We start from the raw sequence: 23858 nt of genomic DNA, 5'->3' as shown, positions 1-23858 counted from the left end.
GCAATATATGTTCCTTGCAGCAGGATGTGCTTTGAGACCGTAATGTGGCTCTGAGTGGGCTTGGTGTTTGGCAGCAATGCGCCTGGCTGAACTAGTCAAATGAGCCTAAAGGAGTTGGATGCTGAAATCAATGGGATTTGGGAACCTAATTCCCCTTGGCTCCTTTGAAAAACCCCAGAAGATGTTCTCTTCTCCAAACTGAGGACACTGTCTCTTCCATTCTTCTAGCTTTGTGTGCCAAAGCTAGTTGCCAATAATCTGCTCCAGGCCTTTGGAATGTTTTGGTGTCAGTCAGATAAGAAATGTAAAAGGAAAGAATTCTTGAGCAGTACTGTTGTCTGGGCTGCATGGTGGTGAGACAGGCTTAGCTAATGGTGCTGCATCCCTCTTTCAGTCTGAATTGGTGAAGTCTCAGCCAAACCCTCCAGCATTATGGCAGGAGCAGGACTGACAAGGCCTTTGCCTTGCAGGCACTGAAAATGGCCAGTCATCTCTTTTATGGTGCTTATGTCCTGATTCAATCACCAGTTATTCAGCTAGTACACTATGCTATCAAGCAGGACATTTTATATTCCGCCCTGCTGTGGGTTTGTTTTGTGTCTGTTCCAAGTCTCCCCGCAGTCGCTGACTGAAGACCCACCATCAGCCAGTGTTACCAGGGTCTGGATGGCGACTCCATCATTTCTGTATTTGCTGTTGAGCAGTTCAAGAGGCTCCCTCCTCTCAAGGCCCAAGTGTGAATCCCGCATTCTTCTCTATGTTGGTGTTTCTAATAAGCCACCAGGGTGGTATCAGGGTACCAATGAAAACAGTTGACATTTGAACCCAACTACATTAAATATTAAAAGGATTGAGACCCTATGAGCTGGATTGTTCTTGCCATAAAGAGGAAGGATGAGAGGATAGATTGTCTTGTAGTTAGGGGTCAGGAGATATGGGTTCAATTCCCAGATCAGCCACAGATTCCCTGAATGATCCCGGGGAAATCACTTTACAGGTAAAGAAAAATTAAATGAGGATAATTTTGCCCTTTATCTGTCTTGCTTATTTAGATTGTAAGCTCTCTTAGGAAGGGACTGCCTCTTGCTGTGTGTCTGGACAGTGCCCAGCACCATGGGGCTCCAATCTTAGGTGATGTTACAAATAATAACTCTAAAGGATAGAGCATGTAAATTGTAAATGTTTTTAGGCTGTTGTGTGAATTCTCAGGGAGGATCTGGGGTTGTTCTGCTCAACTTGTTTGACTCAGCTGGAGGCTCTCAAGGTTCATTTGTTTAACAAAGTTCTCTTGTACTGGGGAAGTGGGTTCAGTCATTAGTCCCCACACCTTCCTAGCTCTTGGGGACTTCCAGCTTGGGTTAAAAATTCACCTTTTCAATACTAAATCTGAGGGCTGGAAAGTTACTGCTCACCCCCAAAAGGAAAGGAGTAATTTTGGGAGTGCCCAGATGAAATAAATGTGTGATGATAAATCAGCAGATAAGAAATATTTAGTAGCTGTGGCAATTAAAAAAAAATTAAATCTTACTGATAATCTGTCTGATGTTAATATATAAAGCCCTTAATAATCTAAATCCAATGTAAATGAGTGAATGCCTCTTTCTGTTTAACGTATGTTGTCTAAATTTCTTTCTAGTCTATTTAGTGTAAGGGGCAGGGAATACCTCTTGCTATGTGTTTATATGGTTGGGGCATTGGGGCACTATTGTAATAAAAATACAACAGTAGAAAGCAACAATCAACCCCCACCATAAAATTAATATAAGCCAAGCAGTCTTCTTTCTAACTATCAGCTGAATGTAAATGCTTTCCAAGGCACCAGAGGGGAGATTGGTGCTCTGATTTTTGGAGTCACTTCCAACCAAACATACTTTGTGTGAATAAATCTCACCTGGGCTTGGAGGAGTTCAGTTCAGCCGAGAACATATTTAGGTGCACCTATGTCCATTGATTGGTTCCTCCTGATAAACACTTGCAAATTTTGATCCTGAGTTATGCCAACCTCCCCCGGGCCAAGGTGTGTCAGTCTATTTCAGAGAGCAGAGATGTTCTTGTGGAGACTCATGAGTTATCCCTCTTCCTTCAGGCATGGTATTACTTGAAGGACCTGTTCTAAGGTTAATGCAAATGCTTCAGAAGTCTGAGGGGGGAGGTGGTATGGTTTGTGTGGAACCAGGACACCTGGGATCAATTCCCACCTCTGCCTCTGTTGTAATTTATTTGTATTGTGGTAGCTTCTAAGAGCCCCAGTCGTGAACCAGGACTCCACTGTGCTAGGTACTGTGCAAACACAGAACAAAAAGATGGTCCCTGCCCCTGGGAGCTTGCGATCTAACTATAAGATAAGAAACAACAGCTGGATACAGACAGATGCAGGAAACAAGGAAACAATAATACACTTGGTCAGCAGGATAGGCAGTGGTCCGAGCACATCACCTGTTTAGTGTTGTCAAGTTATCTGACTTGATGTGTCACCTTGGGTAAGACCCTTTCCCTCTTTGTGCCTGTTTTCCCTGCCAGCCTCTGTTTGTCTTTTTTTTCCTATTTCAACTGTATAGTCTGCAGCAGGGACAGTTTTTTACTATGAGTGTCTAACACAGTAGGGCCCAGATGTCAGTTGGAACCCTAGGTGCTACCATAATACAAACAGCGTATAATCGGAGAGGCCCCTCTGTGCAGCTGTTTAACTGCATTAAGAGGAATAGTGTCATTTAAAAATGGCTGACAGCAGCTGGGTCCATAATGTGACTTTTATACCTTATGTTAAGGAAGAAGGTTTGAACACTATAACAGAGCTAGTCTAGATCATGGCTCTGTTGTAATGTGGTCAGGCCTAACAAGAACATAGAATGGAGTTAATACTTCTTCCCAGGCAGTTCCTCAATGCACAACATGACGTCAAGAATAGAAGTGCTTGCAGAATCCTGCCTCCTTATTGTTTAGGTTGCACCAGTGCCTAGAGACTTCAACTAATGTCAGGCCCCCATTGAGCTGGGTGTAGGGTTGCCAACCCTCCAGGATTCTCCAAGAACTAGAGATTAATCTTTAAAGTTTGTCATGTGATGAAACCTCCAGGAATATATCCAACCAAAACTGGCAACCCTAGCTGGGTGCTCTAAATATACATACTGAGAGACAGTCCCTGCCCCAAAAAGCATACCAGTCTAAACCAGGGATTGGCAACTGTTGGCACGTGGCCCGCCAGGGAAAGCTGCTGGCAGGCAGGGATGGTTTCTTTACCTGCAGCGTCTGCCGGTTCGGCCGATCGCAGCTCCCACTGGCCACAGTTCGCCGTCCCAGACCAATGGGGGCTGTGGGAAGTGGCGTGGGCCAAGGGATGTGCTGGCCGCCCTTCCCGCAGCCCCCTTTGGCCTGGGATGGCGAATCGTGGCCAGTGGGAGCCGTGATCGGCCGAACCTGCAGGTAAACAAAACGGTCCCAGCCTGCCAGCGGCTTTCCCTGGCGGGCCATATGCCAAAGACTGCCGATCCCTGCTCTAAACAGATGACAGCTAGGAGAAAGGAAGTGGCTAATTGTGTGATAGAAATACACCGCAGCCTGGAAGTGTTGGGTTCTGGAGAGACTTCCAAGAGTTCAGATCCATGCTCTTGGTCTGAGCCCACAGGAGGTTGCCAGCTGTGTGGTTGTGGTTCCTGTTTGTTCCCTCCTTTTTCCGTGAATCTTGATTCACATTCTTTTCACAACCAGTAACCAGAAAAGGAGCGAGTTGTGGGTGTGGGAATTGCTGTTTATTTGGGTGGCTGGCGAATGCTGCAGGTCTGGTATTTTATCATGTAATTAGTTCTGCAGCTGCAGGACTTGGTGGTGTTGGGCAGCATAACAGTCAATTATTTTATCCCCTGCGGGGGCGGGTTTCTTGCATGCTAGTTCTATGAAAAACTCTATCACGTTAATTGGAATCGTATGGATAGGTTATTCTGTATGTGAACAAATTCTAAAGTACCCAAAGAACACTCAGCCACTCCAGAGTGCTATATTCCTCTTCAGTCTTTAAAGATCTTCACAGGGTAAAGCTTTGTCTGCTATAATCTTTCAGAGTAACAGCCGTGTTAGTCTGTATTCGCAAAAAGAAAAGGAGTACTTGTGGCACCTTAGAGACTAACCAATTTATTTGAGCATAAGCTTTCGTGAGCTGCAGCTCACTTCATCGGATGCATACTGTGGAAAGTGTAGAAGATCTTATTATATACACACAAAGCATGAAAAAATACCTCCTCCCACCCCACTCTCCTGCTGGTAATAGCTTATCTAAAGTGATCACTCTCCTTACAATGTGTATGATGATCAAGTTGGGCCATTTCCAGCACAAATCCAGGTTCTCACCCCCCCCCCCCCACACACACACACTCTCACTCTCCTGCTGGTAATAGCTTATCTAAAGAGTGGTCACTCTTTAGATAAGCTATTACCAGCAGGAGAGAGAGAGAGTGTGTGTGTGGGGGGGGGGCGGGTGAGAACCTGGATTTGTGCTGGAAATGGCCCAACTTGATCATCATACACATTGTAAGGAGAGTGATCACTTTAGATAAGCTATTACCAGCAGGAGAGTGGGGTGGGAGGAGGTATTTTTTCATGCTTTGTGTGTATATAATAAGATCTTCTACACTTTCCACAGTATGCATCCGATGAAGTGAGCTGCAGCTCACGAAAGCTTATGCTCAAATAAATTGGTTAGTCTCTAAGGTGCCACAAGTACTCCTTTTCTTTTTGTCTCTTCTTGGGGAAACTTTGGAAATTGCACTGCATTTGTTACTATGCTGAAATAAAAAAACAAATGTGATAATAAATCAACTCATGAAATTCTGCCAATGCAATGGGCAGGCTCCAGTGGTTTGTATAATCCAACGGTTGTTACCTCATTTTACATTGTGTTCTAAATCCTGCTGGCCAGCCATTCAGTTGTTGGGTCTGTTCAGAACATTATTCCACAGGGTCTTGAGGCTCTCAAACTCCCATTGAAAGCCTCTGCTCTCCCCCCCCCCCCCCGAAGTAAGGCTGGCATTTTCAAAGGCACATGGTCAATTTAAAAATCACACTCCTGTTTGGAGTCCATCACCCTACAATTTCCTGAGATGCATGGAAGCATCCCAGAATACACAGCATCCGCTGTACAATACACAGCATCAACTTCCCACAAGGTAGTGTGCCTGAAAGTGGTATGGAGGACACTGGGATGCCTACTGTGACAGAGCTCTGTCCTTATCTCAGTGGGTCCCACACTTCCTGGTGGATTTCACTAGCCTCAGAGACTCACTGTGACCCTCCACGTAGCCCTTCTCTCTCTAGAGGCAAGGGCAGGGCCGGTGCAACCACTAGGCGAACTAGGTGGTCACCTAGGGCACCAAGTGGTTGGGGGCAGCCAAAAGCATGCTCCGGGGAGGCAGTGGAGCAGAGGTGAGCTGGGGCAGAGGGGCACAGGGAGGGACACCTGCAGCAAGTAACAGGGGTGGCACACAGGGGATCCACTCCCCGCCCCAGCTCACTTCTGCTCTGCCTCCTCAGAGCATGCCGCCCCGCTCTGCTTCTCTGCCTCCTAGGCTTGCGTGCCAAACAGCTGATTGGCACCACAAGCCTGGGAGGTGGGAGAAGCAGCGGCAGTGGCATGCTCGGGGAGGAGGCAGAGCAGAGGTGAGCTGGGGTGGGGAGTTGCCACACAGCTCCCTGAGGGGACAGGTGGCGCTTCAGGGCAGAGGGGGGTGCAAGGTGGAAGTTTCACCTAGGGCACAAAACATCCTTGCACTGGCCCTGGACAAGGGTCACAGCCTACTGAGCCATTTTCATCATAAGCCAGCAAGGGAGGGGAGGAGAAGCAACCTTCCCTCACACAGTCTCTGTTGTTTCCTAGTCTCAGTGATTAATCAGGGAGTAGAGTGGGGAAGCCCAGGCCCACCCTCTACTCCAGGCTCCAGCCCAGGGACCCTAATAGTAGCAGCTTTGGTAGCTGACTTTTTGGAAATAGGACATGTACAATTCCCTGGGTCACTTCCCCCCCAACAGCCCCCCCTCAATATCTCCTTCACCTTTACCTCAGGGCCTCCTTCCTAGCACCTGATAAGGCTTTATACTGCTTAGATCCTCCAACAGCATGGCTTCCTCCTACAGCTCCTGACATGCACACCTCACTGACTAACTGGGAGGCTTTTAACTGGTTCTAGCCAGCCCTTGATTGGCTTCAGGTGTCCCAATCAACCTAGCTATCGCCACTGCTTTCTAGAAGGATCTCAATTGGCCCCAGGTGTCTTAATTAACCTGGAGCAACTGCCATTTGGTTACCATGGTACCAGGGATTTGTTTAGCCTGGGGCTAACATACCTGTTCCTCACTACTTTACTATAGCCATCTGGCCTTGCTCCGTCACACTACCCACAGTGTAACATAATTTTGCTGATGCAACTTGATGCTGCGTAGACACAGGACACTGGCACAAATGGCCAGATGTGAACAAGCTCTGCCTAAATAGTTTTGTTAGACCATGTCTACATTAGCACTTATGTCGGCAAAACTTGTGTCACTCAGGAGTGTGAAAAAACGCACCCCTGAGCGACATAAGTTTTGTTGGCATAGCGTTGTGCACATGAGTGTTTATGTTGGTGGGAAACACTCTCCCACTGATCCTTGAGCTGGTTTTATTATGTCAACAGGAGAGCTCTCTCCTATTGGCATAATGCGGCTACACAAGCGATCTTATAGCTTGTAAGGTGTACATATGGCCCTGTAAGCTTGTAAGGTGTACATATGGCCTTAGTGACACTATGCAAACCAGTGCATCCGATGAAGTGAGCTGTAGCTCACGAAAGCTTATGCTCAAATAAATTTGTTAGTCTTTAAGGTGCCACAAGTACTCCTTTTCTTTTTGCGAATACAGACTAACACAGCTGCTACTCTGAAACCAAACATTTCCTGGTACAGATTGCTAGCATAGATAAGGCCTTACTGTTGTTACAGATAGTGTGAGAGAACTGTCTCTGTTTCGGCTGGGTCATTCACACAGCAGGGGAGAGAAAAACACATGTAAAGTTAAGTGTTGTTGGAAGATATCTATGGAGGTGAGAACTACATGCAGCTGAGAGCAGGTCCATCTGGGAAGGTGAGGACTTAGTACAGCTATGTATGCTCAGCAGGTTACACGCTATGCTTTGCTATTAGGTCCCTTGGCTGAAGCTGTGTAAGGGGTTGTGAGGTTCAATTCTCCACTTATGCTGTTTATTCTTGTCTTCTCTGTTTCAGTGGGGCTTGCCTAGTCCAATAGTTGCCAAAGATGGCAGAAGAAATCATCACCCCAGTGTATTGCACAGGCGTCTCAGCTCAGGTCCAGAAGCAGAGGGCTAAGGATCTAGGCCTTGGGCAGCATGAGAATGCAGTGAAGTACTTGGGCCAGGACTTTGAGAAGCTTCGGAATGCATGCTTACAGAGTGGAGCCCTCTTCCGAGATAACACCTTCCCTCCTGCAGCCGCCTCCTTGGGCTTCAAAGAATTGGGTCCAAACTCCTCCAAAACCTATGGAATCAAGTGGAAGAGACCCACGGTGAGGCAAGAATCAATTCCTCCCACGTACCACTTATGGGATATATTTGTTTGTGTCCTATGTAGAGAATCGCTCCTGAATCTTTTTCTTTGGGCAATCAATGAAACAAGGAAAGTTTTTTGTTTTTCGTTTGCCTCCCTAAATTCTGTAATGGTAGAATTTTCAAACCCTTATAGGCAGAGTTTTCTGGTGGTTAGAGCCAAAGAACTGGCAACTATTCCTGTTTCTGCCATTGATTTAGCTGATTTAACTGGCAATCCACCCTGATTTCAACGATTAATGAGTGCAACTGCTTAATTAGAACCCAGGGTTTGCCATGTTGTATCAGATCAATGCTACTAGCTTAGTAACCTGGCTCCTGCTGTTTCAAATCAGAGCAATCAGCCATCTACTTTGGTATCCAGCTTCTTGCTGTACTAGATTGGACCATTCGTAAGATAAGTCTGGAATCCCACTTGTAGCAGAGGCTGATACCTGGTGCTTCAGAGGAATATACTTAGTGAATTGTGCAGTTTTTACTGCTGCATGTCTGTCTAGTCTTTAAACCAGTGGTTCTCAAAGCTGGTCTGCCGCTTGTTCAGGGAAAACCCCTGGCGCGCCGGACCGGTTTGTTTACCCGCCGCGTCCGCAGGTTCAGTCGATCGCGGCTCCAATTGGCCGCGGTTCACCGCTCCAGGCCAATGGGGGCTGTGGGAAGCGGTGCGGGCTAAGGGACATGCTGGCCGCCCTTCCCGCAGCCCCCGTTGGCCTGGAGCAGTGAACCGCGGCCAGTGGGAGCCACGATCGGCTGAACCTGCGGACGCGGCGGGTAAATAAACCGGTCCGGCCCGCCAGGGGCTTTCCCTGAACAAGCGGCGGACCGGCTTTGAGAACCACTGCTTTAAACCATCCAGCTCTCTTTAAAATCAATAAACAGCATACCTATCTATTTATATGGCCTTACCACTGTAGTATCTGAGTGCATATAGTGGCGAACTCTGAGCTCCTGCAATGGGATTTTCCACTGACTGCATGCTTTGTGAAAATGTTTTTCTTTGTATTCCTTCTACCTGTGGAGCACCTGTTATTAAATGTGAGTGACTCCCCTGTGTTTGTATTATGAGACACAGCATGGAGGAGGAGTGTGTGTTGTTTGTATTGTAGTACTGTCCAGAGGCCCCATGGGGAATCAGGGCCCCATAGCACTAGGTACTGTATAACCATGTGACAAAAGGACTGCTCGAAAGAATTGACAATAAAAGTATTATTATTTATTGTATTACGCAGCACCTAAAGAGACCTAGTCATGGACCAGGACAGGACCCCATTGTGCTAGGCTCAACAGTAATTGTCTTTGTCCTTCTTTCAAAAACTGTCTCCAACCAGGATGATTAAGAGACTTTGGATACTTACCATGCACATAATCCTAAATGTTCACTGGGCTGCCATTGTGAAAGAGTGGCCACATACTTAAGGGTTAACAAATGTAGATCAAAGGTGATGGCTTTGCCTAACTGGACTGCATAGCATTGTAAGAACCAATATCCCAGTCACTGGAACTTTAAAAACCAAACTATGTTTTGTTTCAGGAAATGTGTTCCAACCCGCAGTTCATTGTTGATGGAGCCACCCGCACAGACATCTGCCAGGGAGCCCTCGGTAGGGATGCTGCTGGCTTCCATTTGGGGGTCTTGCTTATTATTAGTGCTGCTGTTGAGAAACCGGGAAGGACGGAATCTGGGGGCAGAAGCTGGATTCTTGCTGCTGGAGAAATGTTGCTCCTAAGTGCTTGCTTATTTATGCTTAGTGGTTTCACATGAATGCTGGAACAGGTGCATCTCTGAAGGACTGTTAAACATGACTAGCATCTCCTGCTTCCTTCTTTCATAAAGCCTTTAGAGATTATATGTTTTAATCTGTATGTCCAACTCTCCCCCTCCATGCCCCCCCCCCAATTCTGCATTTGAGGAAGGATGGCCCAGTGGTTAGGGTGTTAGCCTGTGACTCAAAAGACCTGTCTTCAATTCCATATTCTGTGATGAACTTCTTATGTGACCGTAGCCATATTGCTTAGTTTCTGAGTGCCTCAGTTTTCACATCAGTAAAATGGGGATAATCGCATTTCCCTCCATCACAGGGCTGTTGGTAGGATAAATAAGCTAATGATGTACTCGGATACTACAGAAATGGAAGCCTGAAAGTAACCTAAGAATAAGGTAAAGGGACAAATATAACATTCAGACATCACTGTTCTAGCAGAGAATCCTTGTCCTGCGTATTCTTATGTTGGGGATTAGGTCCATATGAATTAATTAAATAATTAAATTGTATTGTGCAAGTACCTAGGAGTCACAGACCAGGATCCGATTGTGATATGCACTGTACAAACACAGAACAAAACAATGGTCCTTGCCCCCAAAAACTTACAATTTCATCTCCTTTATGCCCCAATCCTACAATGAGATCCTCCTGGGCAGAGTCCTGTATGGAGCTGCCGATAACTTCACTGGCGCTCTCAGAGGGATCCATCCACATGGAGCTTGATGCAGGACCTCGGTCTTGGGCAGGGACTTGGCATATCAGTGCACAGAGGGGCTTGAATATTCCATGATTTTCCCCTGCCCCCTCATTATAGGCAGCCATGAGGGTTGCTGTGCAAATCCCAGTAATTCCTAGCTTCCTTTGCAGCATATTCCTGCAGTTATTAGCTGTTCCCAGCCCTGCGAGACTGCATGCTCCCAGTTCTTCTCTCCCCCCAAGCTCTGGTTTCTCGTGGGCTAGTCCAAACCATCAGATCACCAGGTGTAACTTTAAATAGTACAGTAGATTGGATTTAATGTGACACACAGCATCTTTCTCACTTTTGTGAAATATCACAGCTCCCTGAGCTCAGAGAAAAGGGCGAGGGGGAGGGAATAAGCAGGGGAAACTGTACTTTTTTTTCTTTCTTTTTCTTGCAACTTCCCAATGAAGGGCCACTGCCCCATTTTTACAAAGAAATTGGATCTATTTGGGACTGACACTGACTTCTAACCCTCTGAATTTCCCCTGGAGAAAAGGGAGTTAGTGATATGGTCAAGCTAAATTGCTTTCCAAGTGGTTTTAAGCCTTCTCTGCAATTCATCCAGCAAAAATGTGTCTGACTCCATAACAATCTCCCTTTTTGCAACTCAAGGCAGGCCACTGTTGGCACATTACACATAATAGAGAAGGAAAAAATGCCACAGAGATATGATTCCCCCCGTGAGGTTTTAAAACAGGCAGAAAGGAAAGACTGGTCCTGCCTTTTGCTGAGATGAAATGGTGATATTCTGTGTCTGGTTTCCTTTACTGTAGTTTCTATTTAGCTTTATCTTTGGGCACAGTATGTGTGCGTGTGTGCATGTGCTCTCTCTTCTCTGTAATGTTCTCTAAGTTCCCCAGCCTTAAATTACAAAAAATGGATTAGAGAGAATATTTCTGAGCTAGAGAAACCAGGGCTGGCCTTACCTTGAGGCGAACTGAGGAGGCCGCCTCAGGTGCCAGACTGTGGGGGGTGCCACTAGGACCCAGAGTGTAGAAAATTGTCTGCTGCTGGGGCATATGTATTCTCTCTGCTCTGGATGCACAGAGATGGTGGAGTGCTGCGCTGGAGGAAGGAGGGCACAAGAGACATAACTGGCAGGCAGGTGAAAAGGTGAGAGGGAATAACAGAAAGCAGCAGGAGCTGCAGGGAGAGGGTGGGGGAGGAGCCTCTTATGTACCTCTCTCGCATCCCCAGCAGCCTGGCCTGATTAACACCAGCTTCCCAGGGAGCTTCTTGTTTCCTGCTGCTTCCCTGAACCCACTTGAGGAGAACAGGCAGTCAACTGAAGTAGTAGGAGCCAGTTAGGCCCTTAAGACGCTGATATCTTCCTTCACTCAGGCCCGGCTACCAGCCTGCTTATTTGTCCCCTTCAACTGAGTGTTGAGAGTCACTATAGTTGGCACAGAACAGCAGTCATGAGTGAAAGAAGAAAACGCCCCTCTGGGGCAGCGTTCAGAAAAAGAAAGCAAGCAAAGGAAGCTTTTCTATCTAAGCAGGAAGGAGCTAACCCTAAGATACATAGACACAAATGTTCACGGTGAGCCTTCCAGCCCCAGTGAGAATGTGAGTGGTGAGGAGGCGCCTGATCTTCCAGTTAGTCAGAGTGCAGGTGATCAGGCAGCTACTGCAGCGTCCATATCTCTATCTCAAATGGATGTAACCATGCACATTCCTGAAGAAAAGTGTAGATCAGAGAAGAGTGTGGTGGAGGCGCAAGAAACAGCTGCTGCTGAGTTTAGTTCCTTAAGTCTAGATGATCCAGGACTGTGAACCCACTTGAGCAGTAGCCTGAGGGACTTGCTTGTACTGCTTGGGCCACAGCAAGTGAAAAACTTCATGTTCCTCAAAGACAATGAAAATAGAAGTTTCCATCCAACACATTACTGGTGACAAAGCGGAGGGGCCATGGCTTATGCACTCAAAAACCCAGAATGCTGCATACTGTTTTTGTTGCAAGCTCTTCCAATCTAGTGTTCCAGCCACATTGGGTAAAATGGATTTATTTAGGGTTTGGACCCCATTGGGAGTTGGGCATCTGGGTGTCAAGGACAGGAACATTTCTTAAATTGCTTTCAATTAAGCCTACAGCTGTTAGGGGACATAGTTCAGGCCTGGGTCTGGGTTTGCAACAGGCTAGTGGGTCTGGCTCCAACTAGGAAGGGCACTGAAGTCCTAAGCTGACAGGGCAGGAAAGCAGGAGCAGAAGTAGTCTTGGCACATCAGGTGGCAGTCCCAAGGGGGTTTCTGTGATCCAACCCGTCACACATACTTCTAACACTTCCTGTAACAGTTGCCAGTGGAGAATGCAGCTTCTCCAAACTGAAGTTAATAAAAACACATCTACGCTCCCCAATGACACAGGAGAGGCTGGTCGGCCTTGCAACAGCAGTTCAAATCTTTGCAACCAAGAAGGCACGGAAAGCACCACTTTGATTATTCAAACAGATAAAAATGCCAGTGTTTACTATGCAGACAAGAGAAGTTACATTTGCTGTTCAGGCCTTTGAAAGTTAAGTGTTACTTAAAATTTTTGAACAAGGCATTTTAAGTTGTTAGTTCTCCTTTATGGGGTAGGTAGCAGAGCAGTACCATGAGAGGAGTAGAACAGGAAGAAGGCAGAATTGAGACCTTTCAAAGTTTTGGCCCAAGCGAGGGGGCATGGAGGCGTCATTTGAGCTCCCCGCCTCAGGTGCCAAAATGTTGTGGGCCGGCCCTGAGAGAAACCTAGGGCTGGAAATGTACAAATCTGCGCTGTTACCTTTGGATGAATTATCCCGACTACTGCAGGTTGGAGGCTAGATCTGGATTAATTTAAACCAGAGGGGATAGTGCTCTGAGACAGATGGAATCATCTATGCACACAAGTTGTACTGCTCAAACTAGATCAATATAGTTAAAGCTGTACAACCCCCTCTTCCTTCCCTCCTGCCCCCAGTGTGGCGAGAGGTTGTACAGCTTTATCCAGTTATACTGGTGTAAAGGTGTTTGGATCAGTATAGTTTATTCCACTTCCATTCAGGAATAGTTATATCAGTATAAGGCACCTTTATGCCAGTATAATTGCATTCACACCAGGTACAGTACTGCTATAACTATATCCGTTTAAAATATATATGTGTGTGTGTATATGTACAAAACCTGTATGTAGATCAAGAGTGAAACTTTCAAAAGTGCCTAAGTGACTTTAGACCCTAAGAGCCCAAGTCTCATTGTCAGTGGGATTTAGGGTTCCAAGTGCCTAAATCCCATTTGAAGATGAATTTAGACACCTTTGGAAATTTTACCCCAGGCCTTTTGGGTTATGGGCTACTCCTGTGAGCGGCAAGCCCGTCTGTAGAGTCCAGTCTATAGCCTGTTTGAATCACAGCCCCTGCATAGCTGTATTTTTGTCAAAGGCAAGATTAGGGCCATCAAAGCAGCGGATGGGAGGGTGGAGGAGTCAGCTATATAATAATAATACAGTGCACTTACATGGCGCCTTCCATCTGAGGATCTCAGTGTGCTTTACGAGCACTAATTAACTTTAGCTCTGAACTTTGGCCAGAAGAGGGGTGCCTTAAGATTAACACGAAGTGTTCCTAACACAGGCGCAAACCTAGCTCAGTAGAGTTCCGACCCCAGGAGGATGCTGCACTCTTCCCAGGTATTGGACGCTGCCTCTCCTCCCAGACCCATGAGTCACTTTTTAAATCGAAACACAGTGCAAAGATGCAAATCAGTTAAACACAAAGAAGCCATGTTCCTCCCACGATGAACATTTTTTAAGTGTGTCTCAAAATGGGAGGAGAGTCTCTGAATTTGGAAGGCTTAACAGCAGCTGCATTGGAGTGATGCAAACTTTGGAGTCATACCAACTGGATCTTTAGTAAGCTGCAATGAACTGTGTTAACCAGTAAGTTTGGCAGCAGCAGTCCTGCTGCCTGTGTTTTTTCTAGCCGGGGAGGGATGAGCGCTGCCCTGGATGAGGGAAGCCCCCTGACAGCTGCAGTCCAGCTCCTCCCAGAGTCAGCATGGGGGCATGTGTGTCTGCACTGTGCCCCTCCCGACAGCAGATTGGCCTTTGGAGCAGGAATGGAGTCTAGCTCTGTGCAAATGCCACAAAACTTTAAATATCCCAGGACCACGTGGGGGGGCTGGGCGGGGAGAGAAGTGTGTGGAGAATTAAACCATGCCATTCCGATGTCCATTGGGGGAGTGTGGGGGAGGGAAATGGCACTAACAGCACCTGGCTGGTTGCCAGCTGTCACAGCTGTTTCTGAAAGTGAGTCCCAATTCAGCATTCTTTGGACTTAAAAAGCCTCATCGGCTTGTCCACTCCTTCCCACCTGCTGCCGGCCTTCATCCACCTCCTCCTTTGCCACTGCACTGAAGCCGTCTTTCAACTGTCCCTCTGAGACGGCGCAGGAGCAGAGGAGGCAGCAAGTGTGGGCCAGCAGAGACCACGGAAAGAGCTTTGTAAGGAGCGGGCTGGCAAGATGGGCAGCCCCACGTCTGGCTTTTTCTACTTGGTTACTAAGTCGTTTTCTGGTCCCCATTAAAGGTGAACAGCAAAGCAGACATGAGAAACAAGTTAAGCCCAAATTGCTATGGTGCCCTTGCCCTTGTCAAGCTGTGGGAACACAGAAATTGCCAAACTGGATTAGACTAGGGGTCCACCTAGCCCAGAGGTGGGCAAACTACGGCCCGCAGGACTGTCCTGCTGGGCCTCTGAGCTCCTGGCCCGGGAGGCTAGCCCCCAGCGCCTCCCCTGCTGTCCCCCCTCCCCTGCAGCCTCACCTCGCTGTGCCGCCGGCGCAGTGCTCTGGGCACCGGGGCTGTGAGCTCCTGGGGCAGCGCAGCTGCAGAGCCCGGCCTGACCCAGTGCTGTGTGCTGCACGGCGCAGCTGCCTGATCTGGTGCAGCCACCAGTGCTCCAGGCAGCGTGGTAAGGGGGCGGGGGGGGGGTTAGATAGAGGGCAGGGGAGTTTGGGGGGTGGGCAGAGGTGTGGATAGGGGTCGGGGTGGTCAGAGGGCGGGGAACAGGGGGGTTGTATGGGGGTAGGGGTCCGGGGGGGGCAGTCAGGAAGGAGAGGAGGGGTTGGATGGGGCGGCGGGGGGCAATCAGGGGCAGGGGTTCTGGGGGCGGACAGGGAGTGGGGGGGGGCGGATGGGGAAGGGGTCCCGGGGGGGGGCAGTTAGGAAGGAGAGGAGGGGTTGGATGGGGTGGTGGTGGGCAGTTAGGGGTGGGGAGTCTGGGGGCGGTCAGGGGACTGAGAGCAGGAGAGGTGGATGGGGCAGGGATCCCTGGGGGCCGTCAGGGAACGGGGGGGGTTGGATGGGGCAGGAGTCCCAGGGGGGCCGTCAGGGGGCGAGAAGTGGGGGGGGTCGGATAGGGGGCAGGGGCTGGGCCATGCCTGGCTATTTGGGGAGGCACAGCCTCCCGTAACCAGCCCTGCATACAATTTCAGAAACCCGATGCGGCCCTCAGGCCAAAAAGTTTGCCCGCCCCTGACCTAGCCCATTCTCTGACAGCAGCCAGCACCAGCTGCTTCAGAGGAAGATGCAAGAAATCCCATAGTGATCAGAGATCCTACCCCTCAGGGAACTGCCTTCCTAACCCTGTTCGAGATTGGCTGATGGCCTGATGCAAGAGGATTGATAAAATCCCATCTTCATTTTTTTTTAAATTACTATTGTAACTTTGGAGAGTCTCATTATCCATATAAATATCCAGTCCTTTTTTAAATCCTGCTAAGCTATTAGCCTCATGGATATCTTATGGCAAGGAGTTCCACATGGTGTTACATAGGGGTTTGGTTTTTTTTTTTTTGGCACAGAAATAAGTTATAAGTTATCTTTAATATATATTTATTTACACAGTGTGTGGACGTTTCCCAAGCTTCACTTTGACCATGCCTCCTGGCACTGACACGCTGGGGTCTTGTTCTTTAGCTAAGGCAGTGCTCTAATGGTTAGAGCAAGGAGGAGAGAGAGAGGATTCCTGGGTTCTATTCCTGGCTTGGCTATTGATTTGCAGCTCAACCCTGGGGCAAGTTGTTTCACTGCTCCCTGATGCTATTTTTCCACGAGGACTGACTGCACAGACATACAGGGCTTCATTGATGTTTTCAAAAGCAGTTTGAGATGAAGGGTGCTATGGATGTGCCAAGAGTCACTATTTTTATACCCTTTCCCTACAGTCTCCTCGGCTGTGCGGAGTGGCCTTGAGCTCTGTGGCCTGCCGATGGTACTAGTCATCTGATACTTTGTCTTCCACAGCAGGTCCTGAATAAGTGTAACCAATTATAGTGGCATAGCATAAAGTAAAACCTATCCTGGCTGAGATCCTCATCCCCATTCTGGCCCCTTTATGCTGGATAAAAGGGGCTCTAAAAGCTCCATATCTGGTCAGGGGAGGAACCTGCAAGCCCTGGCATGGGGGATTAGGGCTGTGGGCATTGGGCAGGGGGGCCGTGTTAGGTGTGGGGCTGCAGTACATAGTGCTCCATAGATTCTGAGCTGAACTGCAGCCCATAGGGCACCCCCAGGAGGCTGCCATAAGTTAGGCCCTTGGGGCTGTCTCAATTATGCCAGGGGCTGCTCCAGTTTCCAGAGCAGCCTAGGATCACAAGGGTTGTTTAAAGCTCCTCTCTCCCTGGGCGGTGAGTTCTGGCCCAGCACAGGATCTCACCTCCCCCAACACCCAAGCAAAAACCCTGTGCAAAGTGCACAGAGAACTGGATAAACTTGCTTGGGGACTGTAACTTATGAGGTACCTGATCAAACTGTGAGGGGGCAGGAGCTCCAGTGGAAGGAAATTTATCCTCTCATCTGCATGGAACTATGAGTTTTAGGCAGCTTGTAAATTTGAGGGCCAAAATGGTTGTTTCCCTTATGCCGTTCACCTTGGATATTCGTATCTCTGCCAAGTAACAGTCATAGTGCAAAAATCCAAGGGGGCTTCCATCACTTTTGGTCTAAAAAACCAAGTGGATATCAGACTTTTGCGGAGTCAGACTAAAGCCCAGAGTATCCCTTTCATCGTCAGCATTGCCATATTTTTGGTGCCACATAAGTGAGAAGAGCAAATCAGCAGCAAAGCTTAGAATGAGCAGCCTTGGAAAACAATGGTGAGGATGTGTGAGAACTTGCAGCAGGAGGCTGAGGAGAATGTCTGCGCGGGAGCCCCAGGCTGCTCTGACTCATATGGGGGATTGCACAGCTAGTTCTGGTTAGCTGCAAAAGTTGGTGTGTGGTTTATGCAAATATCTTTCTCCCCAGTAGGTGCCTGAGTTGCCAAATGGCTCCCGCAATGTACAAGCCTGAAATCTTGCGCTCTACTATGTTTGCGGCCTGCACCTTTTAATTTTTCTCCTGAGGATAAAATGTGACTGCCGCATACCATGCAGTTATTTGATCCAACGCAGCTAGGCTCTGCTGAAGAAACGGGAGTGTTATTTTCCATCCTTGGTGCAAATGGAACTTTCTTGACTAACTTTTCTTTCTGCCTTCATTCAGGTGACTGCTGGCTCCTAGCTGCAATTGCTTGTCTCACCTTGAATGATACCATCCTCCATCGAGTGGTCCCCCATGGGCAGAGCTTCCAGAATGGATATGCTGGCATCTTCCACTTCCAGGTGTGTTAAGGAAAAGTTAGCACATGTGACTCCATTTTGGTTTGGGGCCCACCATTGTCTAAAAGCAAGCACATCATGCACCAGGAGGAGTGTTCCTTAGATACTGCATTCCTGTGAAAATCCTCCTCCTTGTCTCCAGCCTGCCTTGACTCCCGGTATCTGTTCTTTGTCTGTCCCTAACTCCCTATCTCCTGGCCTTTGATGTGAGGCCTCCCATCCTGATAATAAAAGTTACTGATGCATTGCTTTAGGACCATGCTGTGTAATTAACATACTAGTTTAGCATGAGGAATGCACCAAGCAGGGATAGGTGGTAGATAAGAAAAGGGTTTCTTTATTGGCTAAGGTTTCCGATGCACGAGGGCAACATGCTTTGCTAAGAGGTATATAACCTTTGCATAATCTGTATTCGGTGTCCCCTCCTGGCTAGCAGGGGGGCACCATGCTCGAGGGTAATAAACTTGGTGTTTTTTGGGAACTCTGCAGTTGTGGACTTTGTTCATGTGCCTCAGCCTAGATTCAAACTGTGCGTGACCTATCAGGTATAATTCGCAGCAGTTTTGTGAGTGACCTATCAGGTATAATTCGCAGCATTTGTGTGCGTGTCCTACCAGGTATAATTCGCAGCATTTGTGTGCGTGTCCTACCAGGTATAATTCGCAGCAGTTGTGTGCGTGTCCTGTCAGGTGTAATTCGTAACAGGTGAGATGCTGGGATGTAAGAAATTCTCACCTCATTTGGTGTTGGACCCTGCTGCTCCCTCAGTTTACCTTCTTCCCCAGTAAAACTGCCACAACTGGTGCTTTTGGATTACTCTCCCCTTCTGGGGTCTGGTTTATTTTATACAAAATAACCGTTTAACTCAAAGCTAGAATCTCCCAGCCTTCTTCTCCAAACTCAGCAGTTAAATTCACCCTTCCTGAGCTCCCAGTTCCTTCTTAAGGGCTTTGCTACCTGCCCTGGCAGCAGGTAGCTCCCAGCAGGTTCCTTCCCTGTCCCACTTTGACCCTGTATCCCCTGCAGGTCTCTCTCCCTCTTTATCTTTGCATCAGGGCCCAGATCTCTCTCCAGGCTTACTCTGGGCTTCTTCAGAGAGGTCTCCTCTTCTTTGAAGCAGGAAAATCTCTTATAGGAAGCCCCACCCTCTGAACTACCATTGCATGATTCCTGGCCAACCACTGGGCCAAACCCATCACATACGAGGCAGATAACTAGGTACAGATAGACCTGAGGCCAACTCCCCTTAAAGGGCCAGCCCACCCTATAACACTTGACTATTGGTATCTTTCCCAAAGATGCCCAAGTGAAAAGTGTGTGTATGCGTGAAAATAATGTATAGACCAAAAAAAGGTTCCTATCAGGCTGTGTGATACCCATTTTGTATCATGTTCATTGGCACCTTTTAACAGTTGTAACCTTAAAAACCATTGGATCACATGTAGGACAAGCTTTCCCCAGGGTTTTGCAGGCAGGGGTGGAACATTAAACCTTGGTGGAAAGGTGTTGGCCTAATTTTGGTAAGAGGCTTTGGAGAGAGAGAAATCAGTAGCAACTTGTTACCTGCTAGAGACAGAGGTCTCTGGCAGCCTGAAGAGCTCAGTTACTGATGAGAAATGCATGTCTTGAAGCTGGTAGGAAGCAAGAAATCATGTCACCATCAGTAAGCAAAGACCTTAGAACAACTTGTATAGGGCACTTGTATTAGGACTTTGTCTACACGTTTTTTGTACCACTTTTTCTGTATCAGTTTTAAACTGATATAGCTGAAGCGTACAAGTCCTGGGGTATGTCTACACTACGAAATTAGGTCAAATTTAAAGAAGTCAGTTTTTTTGAAATCGTTTTTAAATAGTCAATTGGGTGTGTCCCCACACAAAATGCTCTAAGTGCATTAAGTGCATTAACTTGGCGGAGTGCTTCCACAGTACTGAGGCTAGCATCGACTTCCGGAGTGTTGCACTGTGGGTAGTTATCCCACAGTTCCCGCAGTCTCCGCCGCCCATTGGAATTCTGGGTTGAGATCCCAATGCCTGATGGGGCAAAAAACATTGTCGCGGGTGGTTCTGGGTACATGTCATCAGGCCCTCCCTCCATGAAAGCAATGGCAGACAATCGTTTCGCTCCTTTTTTCCTGAGTGACCTGTGCAGACACCATACCACGGCAAGCATGGAGCCCGCTCAGCTCACTGTCACCCTATGTCTCCTGGGTGCTGGCAGATGTGGTATTGCATTGTTACACAGCAGCAGCAACCCATTGCCTTGTGGCAGCAGATGGTGCAACAGGCCTGATAACCATCATCATCGTGTCCGAGGTGCTCCTGGCCGCCTCGGTAAGGTCGGTCAGGAGCGCCTGGGCAGACATGGGCGCGGGGACTAAATTAGGAGTGACTCGACCAGGTTATTCTCTTTAGTCCTGCCGGCAGTCCTATTGTACCATCTTCTGCCTAGCAGCCAGGAGATGTGGATGGCTAGCAGTCCAACAGCACCGTCTGCTGCCAGCCAAAGATGTAAAAGATAGATGGAGTGGATCAAAACAAGAAATACACCAGATTTGTTTTGTATTCATTTGCTCCCCCCTCCCTCCCTCCGTGAAATCAACGGCCAGCAGTCATTTCAGTGAGGTCTGTCAGGGGCACCTTGAAAACCTGAATGGAGATTCAGTCCTGCCTGAAATACCGGGGGGAGGGATAGCTCAGTGGGTTGAGCGTTGGCCTGCTAAACCCAGGGTTTTGAGTTCAATCCTTGAGGGGGCCATTCTGTGTGACAGTTGTTTTTGTTTCTCCTTGATGTAAAGCCACCCCCTTTGTTGATTCTAATTCCCTGTAAGCCAACCCTGTAAGCCATGTCGTCAGTCGCCCCTCCCTCTGTCAGGGCAACAGCAGACAATCGTTCCGCGCCTTTTTTCTGTGCAGACGCCATACCACAGCAAGCATGGAGCCCGCTCAGATCACTTTGGCAATTAGGAGCACATTAAACCCCACACGCATTATCCAGCAGTATATGCAGCACCAGAACCTGGCAAAGTGAAACCGGGCGAGTAGGCGACGTCAGCGCGGTGACGAGAGTGATGAGGACATGGACACAGACTTCTCTCAAAGCACGGGCTCTGGCAATGCAGACATCATGGTGCTAATGGGGCAGGTTCATGCGGTGGAACGCCAATTCTGGGCCCGGGAAACAAGCACAGACCGGTGGGACTGCAGAGTGTTGCAGGTCTGGGATGATTCCCAGTGGCTGCGAAACTTTTGCATGCATAAGGGCACTTTCATGGAACTTTGTGACTTGGTTTCTCCTGCCCTGAAGCGCAAGAATACCAAGATGAGAGCAACCCTCACAGTTGAGAAGCGAGTGGCAATAGCCCTGTGGAAGCCTGCAACGCCAGACAGCTACCGGTCAGTCGGGAATCAATTTGGAGTGGGCAAATCTACTGTGGGGGCTGCTGTGATGCAAGTAGCCAACGCAATCAAAGATCTGCTAATATCAAGGGTAGTGACCCTGGGAAATGTGCAAGTCATAGTGGATGGCTTTGCTGCAATGGGATTCCCTAACTGTGGTGGGGCCATAGACGGAACCCATATCCCTATCTTGGCACCGGAGCATCAAGCCGGCGAGTACATAAACTGCAAGGGGTACTTTTCAATAGTGCTGCAAGCACTGGTGGATCACAAGGGACGTTTCACCAACATCAACGTGGGATGGCCAGGAAAGGTACATGACGCTCGCATCTTCAGGAACTCTGGTCTGTTTCAAAAGCTGCAGGAAGGGACTTTATTCCCAGACCAGAAAATAACTGTTGGGTATGTTGAAATGTCTATAGTTATCCTTGGGGACCCAGCCTACCCGTTAATGCCATGGCTCATGAAGCCATACACAGGCAGCCTGGACAGTAGTCAGGAGCTGTTCAACTACAGGCTGAGCAAGTGCAGAATGGTGGTAGAATGTGCATTTGGACGTTTAAAAGCGCGCTGGCGCAGTTTACTGAATCCGTTAGACCTCAGCAAAATCAATATTCCCACTGTTATTACTGCTTGCTGTGCGCTCCACAATATCTGTGAGAGTAAAGGGGAGACGTTTATGGCAGGGTGGGAGGTTGAGGCAAATCGCCTGGCTGCTGGTTACGCGCAGCCAGACACCTGGATGGTTAGAAGAGCACAGGAGGGCGCGGTGCGCATCAGAGAAGCTTTGAAAACCTGTTTCAGGAATGGCCAGGCTACGGTGTGAAAGTTCTGTTTGTTTCTCCTTGATGACCCCACCCCCTTGGTTCACTCTACTTCCCTGTAAGCTAACCACCCCCCCTCCTCCCTTCGATCACCACTTGCAGAGGCAATAAAGTCATTGTTGCTTCACATTCATGCATTCTTTATTAATTCATCACACAAACAGGGGGATAACTGCCAAGATAGCCCGGGAGGGGTGGTGGAGGAGGGAAGCACCAGGTGGGGTGATGGAGGAGGGAAGGACAAGGCCATACAGCACCTTAAAAGTTTAAAACTTTAAAACTTATTGAATGCCAGCCTTCTGTTGCTTGGACAATCCTCTGGGGTGGAGTGGCTGGGTGGCTGGAGGCCCCCCCACCGCATTCTTGGGCGTCTGGATGAGGAGGCTTTGGAACTTGGGGAGGAGGGCAGTTGGTTACACAGGGGCTGTAGCGGCAGTCTGTGCTCCTGCTGCCTTTCCTGCAGCTCAACCATACGCTGGAGCATATTAGTTTGATCCTCCAGCAGCCTCAGCATTGAATCCTGCCTCCTCTCATCACGCTGCCGCCACCTTTCAGCTTCAGCCCTCTCTTCAGCCCGCCACTTACTCTCTTCAGCCTGTCACCTCTCCTCCCGGTCATTTTGTGCTTTCCTGCACTCTGACATTGTTTGCCTCCACGCATTCGTCTGTGCTCTGTCAGTGTGGGAGGACAGCATGAGCTCAGAGAACATTTAATCGCGAGTGCGTTTTTTTCACCTTCTAATCTTCACTAGCCTCTGGGAAGGAGAAGATCCTGTGATCCTTGAAACACATGCAGCTGGTGGAGAAAAAAAAAAGGGACAGTGGTATTTAAAAAGACACATTTTATAGAACAATGGGTACACTCTTTCACCACCTTGCTGTTAACATTACATTCATAGCACATGTGCTTTTGTTACAAGGTTGCATTTTGCCTCCCCTCACCACATGGTGAGCCCCTCACCCTTCCCCCCTCCCCGTGGCTAACAGCGGGGAACATTTCTGTTCAGCCACAGGCAAACAGCCCAGCAGGAACGGGCACCTCTGAATGTCCGCTTAAGAAAAGCACCCTATTTCAACCAGGTGACCATGAATGATATCACTCTCCTGAGGATAACACAGAGAGATAAAGGACAGATATTCTTTGAACGTCAGCAAACATACACTGCAATGCTTTGTTCTACAATGATTCCCAGCTACGTGCTACTGGCCTGGAGTGGTAAAGTGTCGTACCATGGTGGACGGAATAAGGCTGCCCTCCCCAGAAACCTTTTGCAAAGGCTTTGGGAGTACAACCAGGAGAGCCGCGAATGCCAGGGCAAATTAATCATTAAACACGCTTGTTTTTAAACCATTTATACTGTTTAAAAAGGTACACTCACCATAGGTCCCTTCTCCGCCTGGCGGGTCCAGGAGGCAGCCTTGGGTGGGTTCGGGGGGTACTGGCTCCAGTTCCTGGCTGTCTAACTGGTTTCTTCACTTGCTTGCTGTGAGCTGTCTACAACCTCATCATCATCATCAATCTTCCTCGTCCCCAAAACCTGCTTCCGTGTTGCCTCCATCTTCACTGAAGGAGTCAAACAACACGGTTGGGGTAGTGGTGGCTGAACCCCCTAAAATGGCATGCAGCTCATCATAGAAGCGGCATGTTTGGGGCTCTGACCCGGAGCGGCTGTTTGCCTCTCTGGTTTTCTGGTAGGCTTGCCTCAGCTCCTTAAGTTTCATGCGGCACTGCTTCGGGTCCCTGTTATGGCCTCTGTCCTTCATGCCCTTGGAGATTTTGACAAATGTTTTGGCATTTCGAAAACTGGAACGGAGTTCTGATAGCACGGATTCCTCTCCCCATACAGCGATCAGATCCCGTACCTCCCTTTCGGTCCATGCTGGAGCTCTTTTGCGATTCTGGGACTCCATCATGATCACCTCTGCTGATGAG

The 23858-nt window shown here is 48.4% G+C and overlaps 1 protein-coding gene across 1 annotated transcript in view; it reads left to right on the top strand.

Annotated features, from left to right (window-relative positions):
• The window catches only part of CAPN1 (calpain 1), a 51814-nt gene that overhangs the window by 1407 nt on the left and 26549 nt on the right, over positions 1-23858 (top strand). Inside the window, exons 2-4 of the mRNA XM_074957941.1 lie at positions 7249-7546; positions 9115-9184; positions 17589-17707. Coding sequence (XP_074814042.1) covers positions 7280-7546; positions 9115-9184; positions 17589-17707 — 456 coding nt within the window. The 5' untranslated portion in view covers positions 7249-7279. The remainder of the gene's footprint in view (positions 1-7248; positions 7547-9114; positions 9185-17588; positions 17708-23858) is intronic.

The sequence above is a fragment of the Natator depressus genome, chromosome 7 (genome assembly GCF_965152275.1).
Source record: "Natator depressus isolate rNatDep1 chromosome 7, rNatDep2.hap1, whole genome shotgun sequence".
NCBI classification, from domain to species: domain Eukaryota; kingdom Metazoa; phylum Chordata; order Testudines; family Cheloniidae; genus Natator; species Natator depressus.
Note: the sequence above shows the minus strand (reverse complement) of the source record. Positions and strands in the feature narration are given on the sequence as shown.